Here is a 22770-nt window from a genome sequence, read left to right on the forward strand (position 1 = left end):
GAGAGAGAGAGAGAGAGAGAGAGAGAGAGAGAGAGAGAGAGAGAGAGAGAGAGAGAGAGGAATTTAAAATAAAAATAAAATAGAAAAACAGTTGCTACTTCTTGACAAATGAAAAAAGAAGACATAACTGGCTATATTTATGAAAAAGCAAATAGCATGAAAAGGGGTGAGGAGGGGAAAGGCTGCCCCAAAGAGGCTGACTTTGTGCAGAGGCAGTCTTTTCATGCCTTCTGCCTTCTGGAGCAGGGTTCCAGCAGCCAACTGGGCCAGGATTTAAAATGGAACCTACAACTAGGATATGAAGCAAAAAGATAAGAGCTGAGTCCCTCAGAACTTTCTAGAAGTGCCATATTTACTCTGGACTGGCTACCTCTGGACTACTTTTACATGAAGGAATCAATGCTTGTGATTTTATTGTTGTTGTTTTGTCATTATGGTTGTATTCAGCTCTATCATAAACCTAACTGATTGAACTGGCAGAAGGAAAAAATAAATCACAGGATCCATGACTCAGGCTCTTGCTACTTAACGTGTGGTCCCTGGAAGAGCAGCCTGGGTATCACTGGAGCCTTGCTAGTAATGCCGAGGCTCAGGCCCCTCCAAGATCTACTAATTCCAAATTCTCATCTTAACAAGATCCCCAGGTGATCTGGATGCACAGTTTGAGAAGTTGGAGTAGCAGTGACTTAGATTAAATTCCCTTTGAGAAACTAGACTAAATAGCATGGATTTGAATGACTTGCTGGGCAATATTCTTATTACTAGATTTATACCTGGGGGAAAAAGACCCTAAATATATTACCTGATTTTGAGATCAGATGTCAAACATATTTTTTCAAATAACAACTTTCTCAATAGGTTCAAAATGCCCTAAAGAAAACAGTGTTAGGACTATAAGACAATAGAATCCTTAACAGCCATTTGTAAGCTTCCCACTACAGGAAAACAAAGACCAGGAAAAACTTGCTGGACACCAGGAATCAGACCATATAAGGAATTAAAACTGTCCAAGCAGCAGCTGCCAGGCTGGGAGCGGCCAGGCCCAGAGCAGACGGGTCGGGTGCGTCCAGACCCGGAGCAGCGGCTGCCAGGCTGGGAGCGACCAGGACCGGAGGAGCCAGGTCGGGTGCAACCAGGCCCGGAGCAGCGGCTGCCAGGCTGGAAGTGGCCAGGCCCAGAGCAGCAGCTGCCAGGCTGGGAGCGGCCAGGCCTGGAGCGGCCAGGTCTGGAGCAGCGGGGCCCAGAGCAGCCGGGTTGGGTATGGCCAGGCCCAGAGCAGCTGGTTGTGGAACGGACCAGAGCAACAGAGGCCAGGCCCAGAGCAGCCAAGCCCGGAACAGCTCGCTCCTCAACTGACACACACACCCCCCCCCCCAAGGCTGCCTCTCAGACATAGCTGGAAACTTTTACGGGAACTTGAGGGTCTGCTGAATCAAGTGATGAAGGCTTAGATCTGGATATGTTGTGTTATTAATAGTATAGTGCTGGGGTGTTGATCTGTGAGTGCCTTGTGTGGGGCCTGGATGAGGTTGGTTGACCTATTTGGAAATGTCTTTTGTGTGAAGTGTATCTTTGGGCATATGGAGGTATCAATATTATTGATATGAGAAAATGCTAAGTAACTGATTTACTATCTGAAAAGGGATTTACTATCGGGGAAAGGGAGGGAGGAAGAGACTGAACATAAACTGTGCACCTATGGATGAGGACAATGAGGGAGGGGAAGGGGGCGGAGGGTGGGGTGGGAACCTGGTGGAGGGGGGAAGAAATGAGGAACCTTTGTAATAATATGAACAATAAAGATTGATTTAAAATAAATAAATAAATAAATAAAACTATCCTAAAGATACCTGATCTCACATCCGCATTCCATCCACATTCTAAGCCCACCAACTCAGCCCCAGACCACTGAGGACTCCACCCCGAAAAAGGACTCCCAGTCAGTAATTGCAATTCTTTAAAAGCACAAGAAGTTTTGAATCATTTAATTTTAGTTACTTTCCAAATAGTTTTTCTACAACAGTATTTTAGATATAATTTACATACAACAAAATACCCAGATCTTCATTTTACTACCAGATGAGTTTAACAATAATATTCACCCATGTAACCACTATCTAAGCATAGGGGGTCCGTCCCATCACCGCAGAAAGTTCTCTCAAGTTGCTCTGCAGTCATTCCCCACCTCCACCTGCCACACAGAGGCAGCCACTTCTACAGCAGATCTCCTTCTTATGTGACCAGAAAATGGAACCAAAAATTATTTTTACAATTTAAAGCTGATAAAATAGTACTGAAAACCATAAAGTTCCATGTTGCCTGCATGTGCTCTTTTAATATGTTTTAATACTCTATCAAAAGCTTATCTACTGTGTGATAGAAAGGCATGCAAAAGACCTTGAGTTTTGTTCTCCTGTGTTGATACAATTTGCTAAAACATTGACTACACTTAAGTGGATTCTTGATCTATTTCCTTTAAGGAGCTATAAAGAAGTTTTATATAGGTTTTCTTCTTATGGGAGACTGATTTCAAGTAGTGCCTCCTGCCCTCTAATTTCTGATATCAGAAGAACTAGAAAGTAGAACAACTTGCAGTTGAAAATACAATTTACTTAAAAAAAAATTTTTTTATTATGCCAGGTTATTATTGAGTTGAAGTGTAGAGTTAATAAGCTAAACATTGTTCCTTTTGTCCTAATCCAATCCATTCAATTAAATATTTGTTCACAGAGAGGGATCTGTGAGCATTATTCTTCTTCTTAAAATGAATTTACTACACCAATTTTTCAATAGTTCGATTTCCCCAATTTTGGGAGATAGCCAATGATCATTTACACAATCCTTACAAGGAAATCTATGAGAAAGGCACTTTTAGGTTTTGGTACACTGAAAATGTAAGATACCATTAATATTAATAGTTTTACTTACAAACCCAAGCAACCAGTCCTGAAGTGTCATATCAAAAACAAAATGTATTCGACCATGCACAGTGCAATTCCTGGTTACTCTCAGCCAACTCATCCATATCCTAGGGACTCATTTTGCCTCTAATTACAACCAATGGTGCCCCAGCATTCCAGGGTCAGAGCTCTGTCCTGGGGTGCATTGCTGCATACTTGGGTGCCAGCTCCTTGATCAGATTCACGTAGTCGGCTTTCTCCGCGCAGGCCCTGCATTCTTCTCCCCAGCTGTACAGGATCTGTTTCAGCTCTGCCACTCGCATCTTCCATAGGTCCACTGATGCTAAGTCTAATTTCTTTTCTAAATGACAAAAAGGAAAAACACAATTTTTAAAAAACAACTCTGAAAAGTTTAGAAAGGCAAATGGTGTTACTTAATCTGGGTGCTGGCAACCTTATGACCCAATGTGGAGAACAGTTCCAATTTCAATGGAAATCAAGAACCTAAAGAAAGTGTATATATACAGAGCTAGTGGGATAAGTTGTTCCATCAGACTTTCTCTCCATGGAATTATACTTGCTTCAAAACGGGGGCTTCAAAACTGCTGTTACCGCCCCATGCCTTCTCAAGATCAACAATCCTAAAATAACAGCACACATTCTAATTACTGCTCCTAAGGTAAAAGAAGGAAACCAATAAAAAGGGATGCCTTAAAAATAAATAAATAAATAAATAAATAAATAAATAAATAAATAAATAAAAAGGGATGCCTTGGGACAAGCCGTGTGTGGCCAGCTGAAATCCATAGGCCATAAATAACTAGAAAGTTATGGCTACAAAATCTTTAAATACAAATATATAGAAATTCAAACACGTGAATATATTTAGGAGCATTTTTATTGATCCTTATTTGTTTTTGCTTAACCTCGCCTGATCCCCCACCCCTACTGGAATTACTAATTTATCACAGCATTCACTTACAGTCCTTTGGGGGATACCCACTTCTCTATGCTGCTGCTTCAGTGCCAGCCAACCTAGCTTCTAACATTCTTGCCAATAATACTTGTCACCAACATCTAACTCCTTTAGCAAGACTACCATTTCCCTTTTCACAAATTGTCTGCGGAGAATGTTAAGACTCAACTGCTTCTCCATTGTCAAGCCCCAAAACAGAAAAATAAATTAAGCTTACCTATAATATACTTATGATTATAATTCTCCTATCTGAAAGGAGTAATTTTCCTTAAATTTATACAATGTTTTAAGTCAATTATATCTCAATAATAAAAGTTGGATTTTAAAGCACTGTTTATTTGGAGGGTCAAATACACATGAAAAGGTCAGCCACCCTTATATTTTTATAGTGATCCCCATCCTTTTAAGATACAGAACAAGAAAAAATATTATTTCAGGTCAAAAACCAAATGACACCATCCTAATTGAAAACATATCCAACTCTACACTTACCTTGATCATACTGGCATGGATAACTTGAAGAATTCCTTTAAAAGTAGAAGCATTTATAGCCCAAATTATTAATATCCCACTCAAAGGCCCCTGTTCAGTCTCAACTTTCTTGCCAACAATAAGTAGGGAACAAAAAATTATGACTAGTGGTCAATTCAAGATAAATGGTTGAAGGAGAAATATATTTTCTTTCAAGTGTCAGTAGTTTCCTTGAGCTATTCTAAAGAACTTTGAATCTGGTATTAATTTTAAAAATGGAAAACCTCTATGACACCCCAAAACTAAAAAAAAAAAAAAAAAAAAAAAAAAAGGTTGATACTAAAATCAAAACTAGTTCATGATTCCCCAAGGGCCTCTAGTGGCCACCATTGCCCAAATACTAGTAAATACTCATTTCTTAATAATATATGTTTAATTTTTCTATTATTCAAGGAACCTAGTAACATCTCTGGCACATAATAGAAGATATTCAAAATAAAGGTATTGAATTAAAGATTCAGCCTAGGTTTGTCCCTTTCAAGACTATTGTTTATATGGACTCAGTGATTCCTGCCTCTACTTCATTACTTGAAAGCCAATAAAAAGGGATGCCTGTCCCATAATCACTACCCTGGAAGTTGGGCCTGCCATTGGCAAATTGAGAAACCTGGCATTTTTTTTTATACCTTCTAACCTTAATCCTATTTAAAGCCAGCTATATAGTTATGGTCCATAGACATATTACACAGCTCTGTTGAAAAATAATTAGGAACTGGGTGCCAATTAGGTAGTTTACAATACTACACTGGTATGTAACATAAAACAATGACTTGAACAAAAGAAATGGGTCTCTATTGGTGGAATTTCAGGTATTAAGGCTAGGCTAAGGGAGGAATCCTCCCAGCATTTATCATACCTACTCAATCTACCCAAAAAGACTGGCCCAGTAAGAAAGATTCAGTATAAGAATAGATTTATCTTTGTGAAATATATAAGATCAATGATAATTATTTAAATATCTTTCTTTCCTCACTGTTTATTTTAGGCACCCTCAATAAGGTTATTTCATTGGCAAAACCTGATTTGAAGTGAATTATCTATTTACCAAAATTTAAAGCTGACAGAATAATAGGCAAATCTAAGGGAAAAGATGCACACACATTTAAAACTTCAAAGTCTTTACATCACCTTTGAATCTTTGGATAGATGCAACTTTCCTTAATAGGTTGCCAAGAGCTGAATTACAATGAGTAGTTGTTCCCCGATATTTTGAAGTTTTCCTTGACATACACAGTTGACACTGCCTTGGTGATTTAACTCTCCTAGTTGGGATGACAGTTTTAACTACACCTGATTGTGCCAATATTTATTTCTCTTACCCCCAAAAAAGATCAAGTGGCATTAAATATCATTCAGCAGCCTAACAACATAATGACAAATAGAGAATTTCTTTCCTTCTAACAAGTGACTTTATAGAAAAATAGCCTGTTTCGAGAATTGGCAATACTTCACACATCCTAGGGAAAAAAAGACTTGACTCCATTATACCATATTTCAGCTCACAGATTTGACTGTCCATCTTCTTGAGCTTCTCACAAATCTTCATTGCAGGCATGTGCACACTCATTGGACGAGTGACTTCACTTAGGATCTTTGTGGCTGCATCTTTTGTTGCTCCTAGATAATAGCACTGATGGAGAATGAAGAGAACTTAGTGGCCCAGACACTGAGATAAGCAAGTGATAAGGTTTTGAAAAGTAAGAAAGAGGTTAACTTAGTTTTCATGGCCACGCTATTAAATTTCGAGACACCAGAAAACAAATGACTGCATTCCCATGATCATCCTAATTAGATGTGCCCGACAGGTCACATGATGCCCCAAGGCTTGCTGAGTGTTTTCCTGTGCCAGGTGCTGCTCTCAGGGCTTTACACATATGGACTTATTTAATTCTCACAACAATCCTGTGCAGTAAGTACATTATTATCCCCATTTCATACCCAAGCCAACTGAAGGTCACTCAGCTAGCAAGTAGAAGAGGTACATTTTTTTTTTAAATCTAGCAATTGGGCCCTACAGTCAGTGCACTTTTTCATGTTATACTACCTTTCAAGCTACCCGACTTAAGCATTTCACACTTAAAAACATAAAACTTAATGATACAAATAAATGCTGAGAGCTTTAAATGTGCCAGAGGTGAAGCTGTCAGCAATGCAACTTTAACTGGAAATTAAACATGACCATTTTAGGCAAAAGGAATTGCCCTAAGATTGTTTTTAGTGATATAAACCAATTTATTTAAAAAGTCATTTGTGTGTATCCAGGAAATATTATACAAATAAAAAAAATATTATACAAATACATGAAAATTTCATTGGTTATGTATAAATAATAATATAAAATATTTGGAAAGGTTGAACTAATTGCCTCGGTAAGAAATGGAAAGTCTATCCATTCTTAACTCAGGACAGTAAATTCTCAATTAGACATTCAATTGTATAATTTTACTGAGAAAATATGGGCTTGGTTGTCTGTGGTTTGTCCAAAAGCAAAATTAAATCAGATGTATTCTAGATGAAAATTCATATGACTGCATTTCACTGGATGATCAATTTTTGCTTGCTCTCTACAGTGAACATGCCTGAGGTCAGCATAATCAGGAGGACATTAAGTCCAACATAAGAAGTGTAAGTATTAGCACTTTCCCTCAAGTACAAAGTGAAAATATACCATACCAGGCGGTTTTCTTTTCCTTTGACGCCCAAGCAAAAGCTGACCAATTCTCTTTCTATGGTGTCCAGAGAAAAGTTAATTCCTCTGGCTATCAAGGAATTGTAGAATCGGTTCAAGAATTCTTCACATACTAGAAAGAACAAAGAAGTTATGTATTTATATACAAGATAACCACTACTACAATATGTATATGTCCTACTCATCAAATAAAAATGTAAGTATGATTCAATGTATTGTGACAATGAGTTAAAATTTTAGGAAGAATGATTTGGGCCTATAACTATTAGTTTAGGATTGGGCTTTGAGTAATATGAGATTATAGAATCAATCAATCCATCTTCAGAACCAAGTTCCACCTGAAATTAAAATATTCCTACAAATTTTGGCTGAGGTCCCCTGGCCCAGCGCCAGGTCTGGTGGCATAGCCTGAGGTCCTCTGGCCTGGTGCCGGGGTGGGGGGCACCGCCTAAGGTCCCCCAGCCTGGGACAGGTCGGGGGGAGCACCTTGAAGTCCTCCATCAAGCCCAGCTGGATGGGGGATGCGACCTAAGATCCCCCGTCAAGCCCTGCTGGGCAGGGAGTCATGCCTTAAGGTCCTCTGTCAAACCCCACAGGGCAGGGGACATGCCATGAAATACTCCATCAAGCCCCCACCAGGCAGGTTGTGGTCTGAGATCCTCCATCAACCCCTGCCTGATGGGGGGGTGCAGCCTCAGGTCCCCTGGCCCAGGGCAGGAAGAACAGCCTGAGGTCCCCAGCCCAGCACTGGGGTGGGGGGCACACCTTGAGGACACCCGTCAAGCCCCGCTGGGTACATGTGCAGCCTCAGTTTCCCTATTAAGCCCCACTAGGTGGGGGACACACCTTGAGATCCCCCATGAAGCCCCATCAGGTGGAGGACTCAGCCTCAGGTCGTCCAGTCCAGTGCCAGAATGGGGACCAAGATTCAGGTCCCTGCTGATTGCTTGTTAAAGCTCATTATGGGAACTCAGTCTTCGCTGTGGGTGCAGCCATCTTGTGTTACGGAAACCCCACCTCTGCTGTGGGCACTGCCATTTTGTGATGGCGTGGTGGTAAATTTGCATATTCCCTCTTTATTAGATAGGATTTTTAATTATATTTCCTATGCTGTGTTTTATATCCCCATGATGATTTTTAACCACCAATTTGGACTTCTTAATCCCTTCACCTGTTCACCCAGGGCTCCAACCCTTTCCCCTTTGGAAACCACTAGTCTTTTCTCTGTATCTATGAGTTTGTTTCTATTTTTTTTGTTCATTTATTTTCTCTTTAAATTCAACATATAAGTGAAATCATATAGTATTTGTCTTTTTCTGTCTGACTTATTCCACTCAGCATAATACCCTCTAAATCCATCCATGCTATTGCAAACAGGAAGATATCATCCATTTTTATGGCCAAGTATTATTCCATTTTATATATGCACCACCACTTTTTTATTCACTCATCTATTGATGGGCACTTGTGTTGGTTTCATATCTTGGCTATTGTAAATAATGCTGCAATAAACATATTGGTGCATATATTCTTTCAATCTAGTGTTTTGGGTTTCTTTGGATATATACCTAGAAGTGGAATCATTGGATCCATTTTTAATCTTTGGAGGAAACACCATACTGTTTTCCATAGTGGCTGTACAAATCTGCATTCTCACCAACAGTGCATAAGAGTTTCCTTTTCTCCATATCCTCACCAACAGTTGTTGTTGATTTATTGATGATAGCCATTCTGACAGGTGTAAGGTGATATCTCATTGTGGGATATTTAACATTTATTTGATTAGTAATGTTTAGCATCTTTGCATATGTATATTCACCATCTCTGTGCTCTCTTTGGAGAAGTGTCTCCATAGGCCCTCTGCCCATTTTTTAACTGGATTGTTTGCTTTTCTGGTGTTGAATTATATGAGTTCTTTCTGAATATTGAATATTAACCCATTTTCAGATGTATAATTGGTAAATTTGTTTTCTTTTCTTTTTCTGATAGTTTCTTTGTGCAAAACTTTTTAGTTTGACAAAGTTCCATTTGCTTATTTTTTCGTTTCCCTTGCCTAAGGATATATCAGAAAAATATTGCTAAGAGAGATGTCAGATATTTTACTGCCTATGCTTTCTTCTAGGAATTTTATGCTTTTGAATTTATTTTTAATATATTTTATTGATTTTTTACAGAGAGGAAGAGAGAGAGATAGAGGATTAGAAACGTCGATGAGAGAGAAACATCGACCAGCTGCCTCCTGCACACCCCCTACTGGGGATGTGCCCGCAACCAACATACATGCCCCTGACCGGAATCAAACCCGGGACCTTTCAGTCCGCAGACCGATGCTCTACCACTGAGCCAAACCGTTTTCGGCGTGCTTTTGAATTTTTATATTTAAGTCTTTAACCCATTTTTACTTTATTCTTGTATATGGTGTAAGAAGGTGGCCTAGTTTCATTTATTTGCACATTTATATCCAATTTTCCCAATACCAATATTGAAGAAACAGTTTTTATCCCATTGCATGTTCTTGACTCCTTTGTCCAATAGTAGTTGATCATAAAGGCATGGATTTATTTCTGGGCTCCCTTTTCTGTTTCATTAATCTATATGTCTGTTTTTATGTTAGTACCATGCTGCTTTGACTACTGTAAGTTTGTAGCATAGTTTGACATCAGGTAATGATTCCTCCAACTTTGTTCTTCTTTCTTAAGATTTCTGTAGTTATTTAGGGTCTTTGTGGCTCCATATACATTTTTGGACTATTCGAGTTCTGTAAAATGCATCATTGGTATTTTGATAGGAATTTCATTGAACCTATACACTGAGTGGCCAGATTATTATGATATCTAAATGCATAATAACCTGGTCACTCAATATATATATTAGAGTCCCGGTGCATAAATTCGTGCATGGGTGGGGTCTGGCTAGCCTGGCCAGGGGGAGGGGACATGGTCAGTTGGCTGGCCTGCCTGCTGGTTGAACTCTGGTCAAGGGGACAATGTGCATATCAGCCTTTTATTATATAGGATATACACTGAGTGGCCAGATTATTATGTGTTCAGAGATCATAATAATCTGGTCACTCAGTGTGTGTGTGTGTGTGTGTGCACGTGTGTGTGTAGCATAATTGTTTTATCATCTGTGTTTGATAATTCTGATCTCTAATAGTTTATGACCGTGTTTCTTTTTTTGTTCTATGATTCTTGCTCCTGGTGCCTTGTTTTGTTGTGTGCTTGGTTATTTTGTCCTGCAAAATGTCCACAGTCCTTGAAACATATTTGTGGAGATTATGTGAGGCCTAAGATAAAGATGCCTTATTTCCATAAAGGATTTGTGTTTGTAGTTATCAGGTCTAACTGGAACCTCATTAAACTAAGAAGATACTTTGAAGTTTTTTGAGAATTGATGTGAATTTTGACTGCAAATTCAAGTGAGGGACATCTTGTGGTTATAATCTCTCAGAGATGTTTTCTTTTTCCTTTTCTTCTACCCTGCTCAGCATCAAGGAAAATTTCCTTATGATCTTTTATGAGTAAGGATGGGCTAACTTTACTACTTATTCAACCTTAATTTGAGAAAAATTCTTTGGAGACACCAGGTTAATGTGAAAGAGTTCTAGTAGACAGATTTGCCACTTAAAACAAGTCTTCTGTATCCCTCACACCAAAGGTCACCTTTACACTGACTGGCCAGTGTCCCCAAGGCAAAATGACTTCTCTCTCAGAATTGTTGCTTTCCTTTCCACTTTGTTCTATTCAGTCTTTGCCAGCTCTTTGGTTCTTTTATATTTTTAATTTTTCACCAGTATTTGTAGCACCACCTGGCCAGAGGATTGCTATAAACTGACTCACATTCTAAATTCTAACCAGCATGATTCTTTTTTTTTAATCCTCACCTGAGGATATGCTTATTGATTTTAGAGGAAGAGAGAGAAAAAACATCAATCTGAGAGAAATATCAATTGGTTACCTTCCATACACAATCTGACTTGGAATTGAACCTGCAAACTTTTGGCGCTCAGGCTCTGGTGTCAGCCTCCCTGGGTCCAAATTCTGGCTTTACTCCCTACTACCTGTGGGACCTTGAACCTTTAAAGCATTGCTAATTCATCTGTCAATTTAATCACCATTCATTTGAAGGTCATCAGTCTTTTTCCTCTGTGGTTAAGATTTTCTCTTTTTTTCCCCTCCCAATTCCTTTATCATGTGATTAGGTATTAGTCATACAATCTTATTGCTTTGGTTTGGGGCATATTGGACTTCCCAATCTGTGGATTCATGTCACCCATGAGTTTGGAAAATTGAGCTATCCTCTTCTTCTGGAAGTCCAGTTAACCTATGTCAGAATTCCTTTGTATCCTCATTTTACCTTCATCTTCCTTTCATAAATTTTCTTTCTTATATCTCAAAGATTCCTTCTTGATAATTACTTCAATCTTCTAACTCACTAATTCTTTTCTCAGCTGTTTAATCTGTTAACCCATTAATTTCTATTTGTAGAAGTTTGGGGGGTTTTCTTTAGCTATGGTTGGACTTTTATTAATTGCCTCCTGCCCTTTATATCTTCAATTCCTTCCTTTGTTTCTTTAAACATGGTAAACATTTTATATTCTACTAGAGGTCCGATGTACGAAATTCGTGTAAAACGCTCATCCCTCACAGTTGTGGTGGCTTGCCTCAGCCCTCACAACCCTGGCTTCCTCCGGAAGGTCATTCAGCTGTCCAGCATAATTAGCATATTATGCTTAGATTGTTATAGATCCCTAGTAATTCCAATACCTGAGTCTTTTCTGGTGTGTTTCTCTGTCTCTAGTCTCAACTGGCTATCACTTATGGTGCCTTTATTTTCTATGGGTTTGTCATTTTTCTGAATATAAGCTTTATTTCTTGGAACTTCAGCTGTGGGAATTATTTGAGGACTAGGTTAGGGGTGTTGAACTCAATCAAAGAAGGGGCCAAAATCTAAAATCCAGCCTAAATCGCGGGCCGAATGGTTTACTGAACAGTCATAAACTGTCATTGTGATGGAAACGCGGCGGAGTGCAGTGATGACAGCGCGGTGCGGGCCACATTGCAAAGCCTGGCGGGACGGATTTGGCCCGCGGGCCTTGTGTTTGACACATGTGGACTAGGTGGAAGGAGGATTCCTATAGGTAAGACTAGCATTTGTTGATGTTTGCTTGAAACTCCTTTAAATTATCTATTTACAATGTTTTGAACCATCCATGGTACATGAATTTGGGCTTCAGACCATATGTGAATTAGCTTGTGATTATTAATTATTGGGAGATATTTTTGTTTCCCGTTAATACTTAAAAAGTTCAAGTAATACAATTCCTTTTTAGTCTGTGAAGATGGTAGTAGAGTTGTTCTTATACACACACACACACACACACACACACCCTTACCTTTCATAATGAAGGTCTAGTTCTTTAGAGTTCCAAATTAATTAGCAAAGGGGAAGGGAAAGGACCTAGTATTACACTTCTAACTTGGGAAAGTCTTCGCTTTTTTATTCTCTTCCATGTACCCAAAGCCATGAAAACCTAAGTTCAGAATGCTATGTAGCAAATGCTCTCAAGGCAAAAGTCAACTTCAGAATTTCTTTAACTGGATCCCACTGTGGATTGATAACAACATACACTGAGTGGCCAGATTATTAGGATCTCTGAACACATAATAATCTGGCCACTCAGTGTATATCCTATATAATAAAAGGCTAATGTGCAAATTGTCTGCTGGACCAGGAATTCGACAAGCAGGCAGGCCGGCCAACCACCCATGTTCCCTCCCCATGTGCAGGCTTGCCTGACCCCACCTATGCACGAATTCATGCACCAGGCCTGTAATACATACACACACACACACACATACACACTCAGTGTATATACATACCTTTGTTCAGAACAATTACTGAACACTAGAACTCTATTGGATACTGTGGGGAAAATATAGAAACACAGACCTGGGGGAAAGTGGGAGACCACTGAAAGATATTAAATAAGGGAGTAGCATGATAACACTGCTATAGACTAGAAAGGAGGAAGAAAGGTGACAAGAAGGAAGAAGAAAGATAAATGGTGAATTATCTGTAACAAGGCAATGGAGCTGGGGAAGGGGAAAGGAGACAATCAGAAGGTAGAATAAATGGACATAGTGACTGATGGGCATAAGGGATCAGGGAGGAAGAAAAGTCTAGTCTAGTTTACCAGGTAGATATTGACACAAGCATAATAGGTTTTGGGGACTGAGAAGGGAGAAGATGATGACTTTGGGGATGTCCAGTAGTCAATTGGATGTAAGTTCTGGGACTCTCAAAAGGAGGAGGATTAGATATAAATATTTGGGATTAACCAGACTATAGTTAGATGGATTCTGATTGTACAGAAAAGTGTGTAGAATGAGAAAATAGGAGTGGGCAGAAGACAGAACTCTGGAAAATTCTAATAGTGAAGACTTGGCTAGAGAATCAGAAAGGTACCATGAACAAGGTGGCAGAGATAGGAAGTAAAGGCAAGAAAAAAGCGTTCAGCATCAATGCCATCAAAAGAAGGAAGCTTCTGAAAGAGAAAGAAGTCAGTGGTGTCCCATGCCACAGTCAAGGTAAGAATGGAAATTTGCCCTAACTGGTTTGGCTCAGAGGATGGAGTGTTGGCCTGTGGACTGAAAGGTCCCAGGTTGGATTCTGGTCAAGGGCATGTACCTTGGTTGAGGGCACATCCCCAGTGGGGAGTATGCAGGAGGCAGCTGGTTGATGTTTCTCTCTCACTAATATTTCTAACTATCTCTCCCTTTCGCTATATAAAAAAATCAATAAAATACCTATTTTTTAAAAAGAATGGAAATTTACTCCTTGGGCTTACATGAAGAGAATAACCTCACCATAAATTAATTGCCTAACAAATTAGTAAGTTAAGTTTCTGGCATGTATTTATTGCTATAACTAGATAAGGATGCTCTTTTATTTGATGTGGGCTTTTTTTTATTATTATTAAAATAGTCCCATAAACAAACCTAAAATTATTTAAAAATAAAAGTGGCTTTTCTTAGTATCATAATATGATGCTTTTTTTTCTTATTTTTTTTTACCATGACTGTACCATAATACCATGTTTTTAATAAGATCTGAAAATTTTTCTATTTTTCCAGTAAGCCTCATATGACCTAATTAATGCAGGGGTCAGAAAATTAAATAATCTCATGGTTCAGGCAAGTAAAATGAATGGGTGAAAGAAATCCGAGTAGGAAAGACAGAAACAAGACCTGGAGAACACATGTCCTTTCTAAAAAGAGCAGCCACAGCCAGATCCCACTACTTGGACATATGGGCTAGTCTTAACAGGTCACCTGAATTTTAAGAAAAGGCAGAAATCTGAATTTTTAAATATGAAGTCTTCCAATTTTAAAAGTAGCCAGTTGGTTTAAATATTTTTTTAAAACATTTTGCAAACAACATTTCAATAGGTCTAGGTGGCTCATGGACTATCATTATTTTACCTTTGCCTTGTAATGTGCATATAGCATTTTAATCTTATACCTTCAGGGAGATTAAGTGGTTAGTAATAAAAAACTCATATGCAGTAAGAGAACCAGATCTACAATCTATTTCTTAATTCTAAAACTAGAATTTCCTTTGCTGAAATTCTATAACTTCTTTAAACAAAGGAAATGAACACCCAGGTTAGACATGCAAATTAATAATCACAATATGCTATAGTAAGTTCAGGAAAGATGCCATAAGCTTCACATTTAATTAACGCAGATGCTCTGGTTCTTATGAAATGTTTTTAGGTAGAAGCTACAGAAAATAAATTACTGATGACTAATCAATTGTTTCTGCCTCACAAATTCTGCATTTAATGTGTAGGACAAAATTATAACTTAGCTAAGTAAGTATCTACATAAAGTTTTTTTTTAATACATCGTGTAGACATTTTTAATTTCTGGAGAAAAATTTAATTATTGCAGGGCTTATAGAAAAAGCGGGCTTCAATTTCGAGGCTTTATTTAGTTGTAATACAATGTGTACCCATTCATTCAATTGTATACTGTGTATTTACAATTTCCTGTTAAGGAATGATAGAGTACAAGCTAACAGAAGAGTGAGGATATACATTTAAATTATTTCAATGAACGGAACATAAGTGTGTTCCGGTAATGCAGGAGAATTAAGCCAGTGCAGCTTTTATCTCAGCCCTCTGAAGGAGGTATTCTCATAGTGATTTCTGCCAGAACCAGGTATGTCCTCCAGAGCCAGAGGGCAGGTGTTCAAGACCGCAGCTGAGAGTGTATGAACTGAAAAGGAATCGTTCTTCTGTAAGTCTCCTCTAAGAAGTTAATATAACTTCTTTGTAAAGCAACTTTTCCCTGGAGTCTTAACAAAACAAACGTCATGCCCTCAGGGTCCTTAGATAAGCCACCTCAACTCCGTTACAACCTGTCATGTTGTATTTTCCATTGGGGAGTTGCAATCTAATTTGAACGAAAAAGACACGGCCTGCGCAAGGAGGCACAGTCCAGCCCGCCGGCTGGAGCGGCAGCTTCAGGTCGTCTGAATCCTGCCGCACAAAACCGACCCCCGATCCCAACCCACCAGCCTAGCCTAAGCCGTTTGCCTGCCATCAGGAGTCGGGCCGGGCTGTAACTCTGCCTGGGCACGGGCGCAGGGGCCGGGACACTGGACCGGGCCCGCGTGTTCTGAGTGAGACGTTATTTATAGCCACGGCCTAAAGCCAAAGCCGACGGCGGGCCGATGCAGCGCAGTGCCAGCGCCATGCAAGCAGGTCTCACACCGCTCACCTTCACAGTCGGCCCCCGCCTGCCCCCCGGCCTCCTGGCCCAGCGCCGGCACCGGGTTAGAGACCCAAAGGCCGGCGCAAAAGGCCACCCAGACGGCGGGGCTCGCGCACCGCATGCTGAGCCGGCAGCTCGGACGCCCAGGCCGGCTGCACGCACCGCGGGCCGTGACGCAGGCGCGCGGCTGCGCCGGAAGCTGGGAGCGGAGTGAGCCCGGAGTTGCTAGGACAAGTGACGCAACTCACTCAACCCACACTTGACCAAGTTGCCATTGGCTCTCAGTGAAGGGGCAAAAATTCCGGCGGAGCGAAGGAGCCCTTTCCTTTTTTTCTTTTTAAAAAAATATTATATACATGTATATACATAAATCTTTTTTTAAAAAAATTGATCTGCGCGTGCGCACTACAGCACACGCTGTGCGGCTTCAGCAGGTCCTGTAGAGACGCACGAAAGCGATTCGTCGGCTGCCGTGCGAGAGGCGGGACCTTCACGCAGATTGGCTACAACGCGGGAGGCCGCGACGTTCGGACCGACGCAGTAGGCGGGCGGGAACGTGGAGTCTCCGCGGTGCCTGATGGGGATGTTGGGAGCCGGAGACCTGTAGTCGGCGGGGGACCACTCTACTGCCGCCGCCTTCTCTGCCGCCTCATGGCGGCCATCGGAGTTCACCTGGGCTGCACATCAGCCTGCGTGGCCGTCTATAAGGTGAGGGCTTGGGGGCTGGGCTGCGGGCCCAGTGTCAGCCACCCCGCTGTTTGAGTGCGTGTCCAGGTCTTTGGTCACCTTCGGCGCGGGGAACGGCGAGGCTTCACTGCGGAGAAGTTTCGAAGTAAAAGGGCCGGCGTCATCGCCTGCGGCTCCGGAAAGCCAGCCGCGGCCGGGAGGGAGGGTCGTGACGACGCCGGCAAGCGGGGTCCGAGGACGTCCGGGCCGTGGGAGGTGTAGTGGCCGCAGGAGGCCCGGAGGGTCTGCGGGGTGTAGTGGCCGCAGGAGGCCCGGAGGGTCTGCGGGGTGTAGTGACCGCTGGAGGCCCGGAGGTTTCTGGACCTTTACCGGGAAGGGGCGGGGAGGCAGTGACCTGGGGCTGGAGCTGTCCTTGATCCTGCGCGGCGTGTGCAGCGAGCTGATGGAGCGGGGTCTAGTGTCTTGCCTTTCTGGAAGTGAAGAGAGCGTGACAAGCAGTGGTGGCCTTCCTCGCCAGTGGGGAGGCGGAAGGAACAATAATACTGAACTCCCCTGACACTAGACTCACGTTTAAATGTTAGATGACTTGTAAGGAAAAGCCAAAGGGTTAGTGCCACTTCATCATATGTATAATAGAAAAAGGGAAGAAAGAGGTATTTGTAGGGGAAGGAAGAGAAGTAGAAAGGGTGGTGAAATTGTTATTGGATATAGGTTATGTTTATTTCCATTATTGACTATGCAGAGAAGACTGGGAAAAATGAGGCAGTTCTTTATGGAATGTTGACCTTTTCATAAAATCCAGTCAATGAATAGTTGCAATTAAATCTTCAGGTTTAAAATATTGATAGATCAGTATTTCCACATATATGGCAAAGTAACACTGGCCCACATATGTCTCAGTATGTCCTATGAGTCTATTTAATTCAAAATAACTACTATATTTTTCTCCAGGATGGCCGGGCTGATGTGGTTGCAAATGATGCGGGTGACAGAGTTACTCCAGCTGTTGTTGCCTACTCAGAAAATGAAGAGGTACTATTCCCCTCATATTTTTGCTTTGAAATAAGTAAAAATTACATGCATTGTAATATATTGCTCTTTTCCAGGTGGTTGGATTGGCAGCAAAACAAAGTAGAATAAGAAATATTTCAAATACAGTAATGAAAGTAAAGCAGATCCTTGGCCGAAGGTATGGAATAAAATATTACTTTAACATATAGGTAATAAAAATGTGTTTACATTCTAAGCATAATGTGGAATGAAACTAGAAACACCATTTGTTTTTTCTGGGTTTGTTTTTTTCTGAGTTATTTCAGAGAGTACTTCAGTAGCCACTTTCTTTTGATGATTAATGTCACATCTTCTCAAAGATGGGTTTCACTCATATGTTTGTTTCTTGCAGACAGGTCTGTTTGTATTGATATATACCAACATTCCTTTCATTTTGATAATTTGTGTCATTCAGAGGTGGTAATTTGGAATTTTTACACTGAGGGAACGTGAAAGATTTTGGGGGACTTTGATTACTTTGCATTGTAGTTGATTTTTATAAAATCTATTACATTTGGTTATAATTTATGTAGATACTATCAATTTTCTTTGGGTCCTTTTATGACACTTTCTGGGAACTAACTTTTCCGGTGGCTTATAAATTTAATCATTAGAGAAACAGTTTAAGTAGCATCTTATGCAAGAATCAGGTTAATCATCTGTTACAGCTTTAATTAAAAGATTAAAGAGTCTTGCTTCCCCAGACTCATGTCTCCTCAAATTATAAATTATCATAATACTTAGGGGGTTTCATTTTCACTGTAATAGTAATACTTGAAATAGTATAAGTTTTCAGAGTGCTTTCACATCTATTATTTTATTTCTCTCAAATCTCTATGAGATCATCGGGGCAGGTTTTATCGCTTTCCATTTATATTTTATTTCTCTCAACTCCCTATGAGATCATTGGGGCAGGTTTTATCTCTTTCCAGTTATAGATGAGAAAAATCAAGGCACAGAGAAGTAAGGGAGGTGAACTAGATAGGACTACAATTCGGGACTCCTAACCTGGACTCAGGTTTCTTTCTGTGTTGTTCTGTTGAGAATTTAATAGAAATTTTCTTAATGTTGATTTATTTTTTTATGCATATAAATTTTTTTAAATTATCCTTTTCCTGTAGTTAAACTGAACTTGGCTTCCCCCCCTCCCCTTTTAGGATAGCTATGCACAAAATCAGAAACTACAGCATTTTATAGAGAATTGAAATTTTTGTGGTGATGATGATGGTGATAAATTAGGTGTTTTCAAATATGTTCAAATTATAAGTTCTGAAAAAATAACAAGGAATTGTAGATGGATGTTGAAGCTAGATTCACTGTAAGCCACCAACAATATGTAATTTTAATTGAACTTTAATATTTGCGTACTTGTACATAAATGTAAGAAATAATTCAAAGAGATGCTATACTTTACCATATATCACTTTCTCCCAATAATAACATCTTGCAAAATTATAGTATAGTCTCACAATCTGGTATTGACATTGATATAATCAAGATTTAGAACATGTCCACAGATCCTAGTAGTCCATTTGTTTCATGCTGCTGTTTTGTGGCAGACATTTGGAGTAAAGATGTGGTTGTCTTTTGCTGTATTATGCAAAAAGCTTTGTATTAACAATAATTTATGATTATTTTTCTGGCCCTGAAAGTTAAACTTTAACGAAGGAGTGCAATGGTGACAGTCAGATGGGTAATACATAGCCACAGTATGCTGCTTGAAGCAAGGTTAGTGAAGGATGAGTATCCTGCAGACAAACTGCTACACCATGGTCTTGCTAGCTGCCTTATGCTCCAGGTATTTCCCACTTCGTCTGTCTACTTAGAAGACAATGATGGTTTTTACTGACACACAGTATCCCAGGTTTCAGCCTTGGAACCATTCTGGCCTCCATGGAGGAGCCAGTCCCCTTGTTATCAAGTCAGTAGGGCCCTTTTTAGCCCCTGGGGCAGTGTCTATACTGGCTGAACTCCCAAAGTTGGGCTTTCTCAGTCTTGGCATCGTACCTGTTTGTGACCTACTTACAGGTAGCACTGCTTAACTTGTTGCCACAATTATCCTTACATCCTTCCTGTAACTCTCATTCCCCTGTGGCCTTCCAGCCAGAAATTTGGTCCTTGGATCTGGCTTCTCAGCAACTAGCCCTGAGAAGGAAGAATCTGTTGGCTCCTGAAAATAAATGGAAAGCACCCAGAGTTTCCCCACACCTTCAGATTTGGACCTTGCTGTCCAGGAGCTTTCGTCAGCTAGCCTTCCTTCCCAGTCCACTATGGCCAGTTCCAATAGCAGTGCGGGCATCCGGTGGTCCAGACAGGAGACGCGAACTCTTCTCTCCATACTAGGTGAGGCTGAATACATTCAACGCCTCCAGACTGTGCATCATAATGCAGATGTCTATCAGGCTGTGTCTGAGCGAATGCAGCAGGAAGGCTTCCGCCGCACCGATCGTCAGTGCCGCTCCAAGTTTAAAGTTCTGAAGGCATTATATCTAAAGGCATATGTTGCCCATGCCACAAGTATGGGTGACCCACCACACTGTCCATTTTATGAGACCTTGGATCAGCTTCTCCGAAATCAGGTAGTGACTGACCCAGACAACTTAATGGAGGATGCTGCTTGGGCTAAGCACTATACTCAGAACTTATTGGCCTCTGGCAACCCAGGGGAAGAGGGAACCGACATTCTGAAACCAAAAAGGACTCAGGCAGCAGATTATCAGCCTATCTCGAAAACAGTTAAGGAATCAGATGAGGATTGTCAACTGAGAATCACTGACCAGATGCAAGAAACCAGTGACCTTGAGGAGTCCTGGGATGAATCCTCAGGTGCAGGTAATTTCCAAACATGTAAAGGATTGGGTCCCAGAGTCACTTGGTTCTAAACAACAGTATATGATTGGATGGTGGTGGTGGTTTTTTGTTTTGTTTGTTTTAACATAACCCCTGTTTTTGCCTCTGCCCTCTGTTTTTAAAACCTAATTATAAGATAATGGGCTCCAGGTGTTTAAAAGCTATGACACCCCCCCCCCCCCCCCCAGGTATGTAAGGTATAGAACTCTTTAAATGTAGAAGTACTCTTTAGAACCAAACTATTTTGGCAATATTTATAATGGGCACTTAGGCGTTTGTGGATATAGAGTGGGTTGGATAGCTAAGTGGAAAGGGGCTCAGTTAGCAGGGGAAAGGTTTTGGAGATAAGGTTACAATAGGCTAAAATGTCCAGTCCAAAGAAATGAATTCTTCCCAGTCCCTTGTGGAGAGAGGACTTTCTAGGACCCACCACAGTTTTTAATTGTCTCTCAGCTCTGCTGCTGGCTCCATGCCTTTCCTTAGCAGGAATGTCCTCTCTGCAACATTGTTGCTTTGTTTTTCAGGGTGCTCTCAAGGGACCCCCAGCTACAGCAGTTCCCACCACCTTTTCAGAGGTGCAGTTGCTCCCTGTCAGAGCAGCCCCATGACCAAACTGGGTGTGTCCGGTGAACCCAGTCCCTGCACCAGCACCGGCCGAAACACTTCTGGGGTGGCCTTCACACAGCAGCCTCCAATCTCCTCCGGAGTTTCTTTTTCTGGTGGGGATAGGCCTTTGACCAGTGAGCCCCCTCCAAGGTGGGCAAGACGAAGAAGGCGGTCAGTGGCCAGGACTATTGCAGCTGAATTGGCAGAAAACAGGAGATTGGCACGAGAACTTTCAAAACGTGAGGAAGAAAAATTGGACAGGCTGATTGCTATTGGTGAGGAGGTCAGTGCTCAGCAAGATACTGCCAATGAGCTCCGCAGGGATGCCGTGATTGCAGTGAGACGCTTGGCAACAGCAGTGGAAGAGGCAACCGGTGCTTTTCAGCTAGGGCTTGAAAAATTGCTTCAGAGGTTAATTTCTAACACCAAAAGTTAGGAACTAATGATAAAAGGGTGTATATCCTAAACTGGTAGAAGCCCAGATCCAATACTTGGCTTTTGGTGACCTGGATCTTTTTCCATGTCCTCAGAAAAAGCGTGGATGAGCCGGAAATATGCAGACGAGTAGGAATACACCTGCTAGTTGTCTTCCCCAAACTTCTCCACTAATTGGAAGACTTCAGATATTTGAGAGGCGGCCTAATGGAAAATGGATGGAGCCAACTCCAGAGCTAGTTAGCCCTGGCTTTGTCACTAATGTGAGGCAATTTAGTTTACCTCTCTGCACCAGTTTCCTCATCAGTAAAGGGGGAGCTAGGTAACAATTCCTAACCTGCCTACCTCACAGGGATGTTGTGAGGATCAAATAGCTAATAAATGTGAAAGGGTTTAAAAGCACCATCTACACATATAAGTTAATGTTTCTGACCTTGGCCGAGGTAAGGCAAGGATGCGGCACATTAGTTGACAAGATATAGAATTATGGTTGTATACCACGATGACTTCATTGCTTGAATAGCTTAACTTGATTGCTTTCTGAAGTTTAAAGTCTTCATTTTTTTTTTATGCTTCTATAGCTCAAGACTACTATAGACACAACATCTATTTGTACCTTTCTCTCATTTTCACTGCTGTATCTGTGACATACCTACTAGTAAGCACTCAATAGTCAAACCATCTTTCCCTCCATTTTAATAGTTCTTAGTCTCTATAGGATATAATTCAGAACTGATAGGAAGCCACAATCATGTGTTATGGTTCATATTGATAATCTGATATAATGAGATACTGGCTGTTTATAAAATATTAAATGTAAGTAAATTCTTTGCATTCTATATTACTGGGGTTCTTTATATACATAATTACATATCTTTAAGTTTGAATTGCTAATTGATATCTTAGAAAGATTTGGGATAATATTAGTTTCCCAGGTGCTTTTTAGCTAATTTCATTCTTTTTTGTTAGCATTGTTTCTGTGTTAAGTGTTACAGAAGACAAGCACTAGAAAACTTTTCTTCTAGGGAACTTTCCAATATCACTCTTTTTCACATCATGTTGAAGAAAGATCACCTAGTTAGTGGCATGTGGGAGAAAAGAACAGCTTTGGGAAGAGTTGAGCATGATGTGAATAAAGACTGCTTGCAATAAATAATTCCTTTTAAGTACAGGTTCTCAACAAATACATTCTATTTTCTCAAAAAAACACAGGTGTTGAGCCATATTTCCAATTTAAAAAGTTTTTCTTCAATCTATGGGCTGAAA

At 40.6% G+C, this 22770-nt stretch overlaps 3 protein-coding genes across 13 annotated transcripts in view; 2 read left to right on the plus strand and 1 right to left on the minus strand.

Annotated features, from left to right (window-relative positions):
• Nucleotides 1-2618: 2618 nt before the first annotated feature.
• On the minus strand, nucleotides 2619-16177 carry CDNF (cerebral dopamine neurotrophic factor). Of its 2 annotated transcripts, none has more exons than XM_036460557.2 (4): nucleotides 15883-16177; nucleotides 7081-7208; nucleotides 5896-6037; nucleotides 2619-3261 (listed from the first exon to the last, which is right to left on the minus strand). In XM_036460557.2, exons 1-4 carry the CDS (start codon nucleotides 15995-15997, stop codon nucleotides 3083-3085), a joined length of 564 nt encoding a protein of 187 aa, XP_036316450.1. In that variant the 5' UTR covers nucleotides 15998-16177; the 3' UTR covers nucleotides 2619-3082. The 2 variants fall into 2 exon arrangements, with proteins under 2 accessions (XP_036316450.1, XP_036316461.1); XM_036460568.2 differs by lacking the exon at nucleotides 15883-16177 and adding an exon at nucleotides 12492-12670.
• Nucleotides 16178-16409: 232 nt separating this feature from the next.
• Nucleotides 16410-22770, plus strand: part of HSPA14 (heat shock protein family A (Hsp70) member 14) — a 36643-nt gene continuing 30282 nt past the window's right edge. For 3 of the 6 annotated variants that reach the window (XR_004991943.1, XM_045588240.1, XM_045588233.1), the window contains exons 1-3: nucleotides 16411-16584; nucleotides 17515-17595; nucleotides 17670-17752. Coding sequence is in view for 5 of the 6 variants with exons in the window: in XM_045588240.1 (XP_045444196.1) it covers nucleotides 16528-16584; nucleotides 17515-17595; nucleotides 17670-17752 (221 nt within the window). In the remaining variant the exon portion in view is untranslated. Of the gene's footprint in view, nucleotides 16585-17514; nucleotides 17596-17669; nucleotides 17753-22770 lie in introns of all 6 variants that reach the window. The other 3 variants (XM_036460456.1, XM_045588235.1, XM_036460412.2) reach the window with 2 other exon arrangements.
• Nucleotides 17539-22684, plus strand: LOC118731743 (zinc finger and SCAN domain containing 29). Of its 5 annotated transcripts, none has more exons than XM_036460524.1 (4): nucleotides 17539-17595; nucleotides 17670-17752; nucleotides 19717-20445; nucleotides 20988-22684. In XM_036460524.1, exons 3-4 carry the CDS (start codon nucleotides 19794-19796, stop codon nucleotides 21503-21505), a joined length of 1170 nt encoding a protein of 389 aa, XP_036316417.1. In that variant the 5' UTR covers nucleotides 17539-17595; nucleotides 17670-17752; nucleotides 19717-19793; the 3' UTR covers nucleotides 21506-22684. The 5 variants fall into 5 exon arrangements, with proteins under 5 accessions (XP_036316417.1, XP_036316427.1, XP_045444209.1 ...); XM_036460534.2 differs by having other exon boundaries at nucleotides 17566-17595; nucleotides 19957-20445; XM_045588253.1 differs by lacking the exon at nucleotides 17539-17595 and having other exon boundaries at nucleotides 17670-17783.

The sequence above is a fragment of the Pipistrellus kuhlii genome, unplaced genomic scaffold (genome assembly GCF_014108245.1).
Source record: "Pipistrellus kuhlii isolate mPipKuh1 unplaced genomic scaffold, mPipKuh1.p scaffold_m20_p_1, whole genome shotgun sequence".
Lineage (NCBI taxonomy): Eukaryota > Metazoa > Chordata > Mammalia > Chiroptera > Vespertilionidae > Pipistrellus > Pipistrellus kuhlii.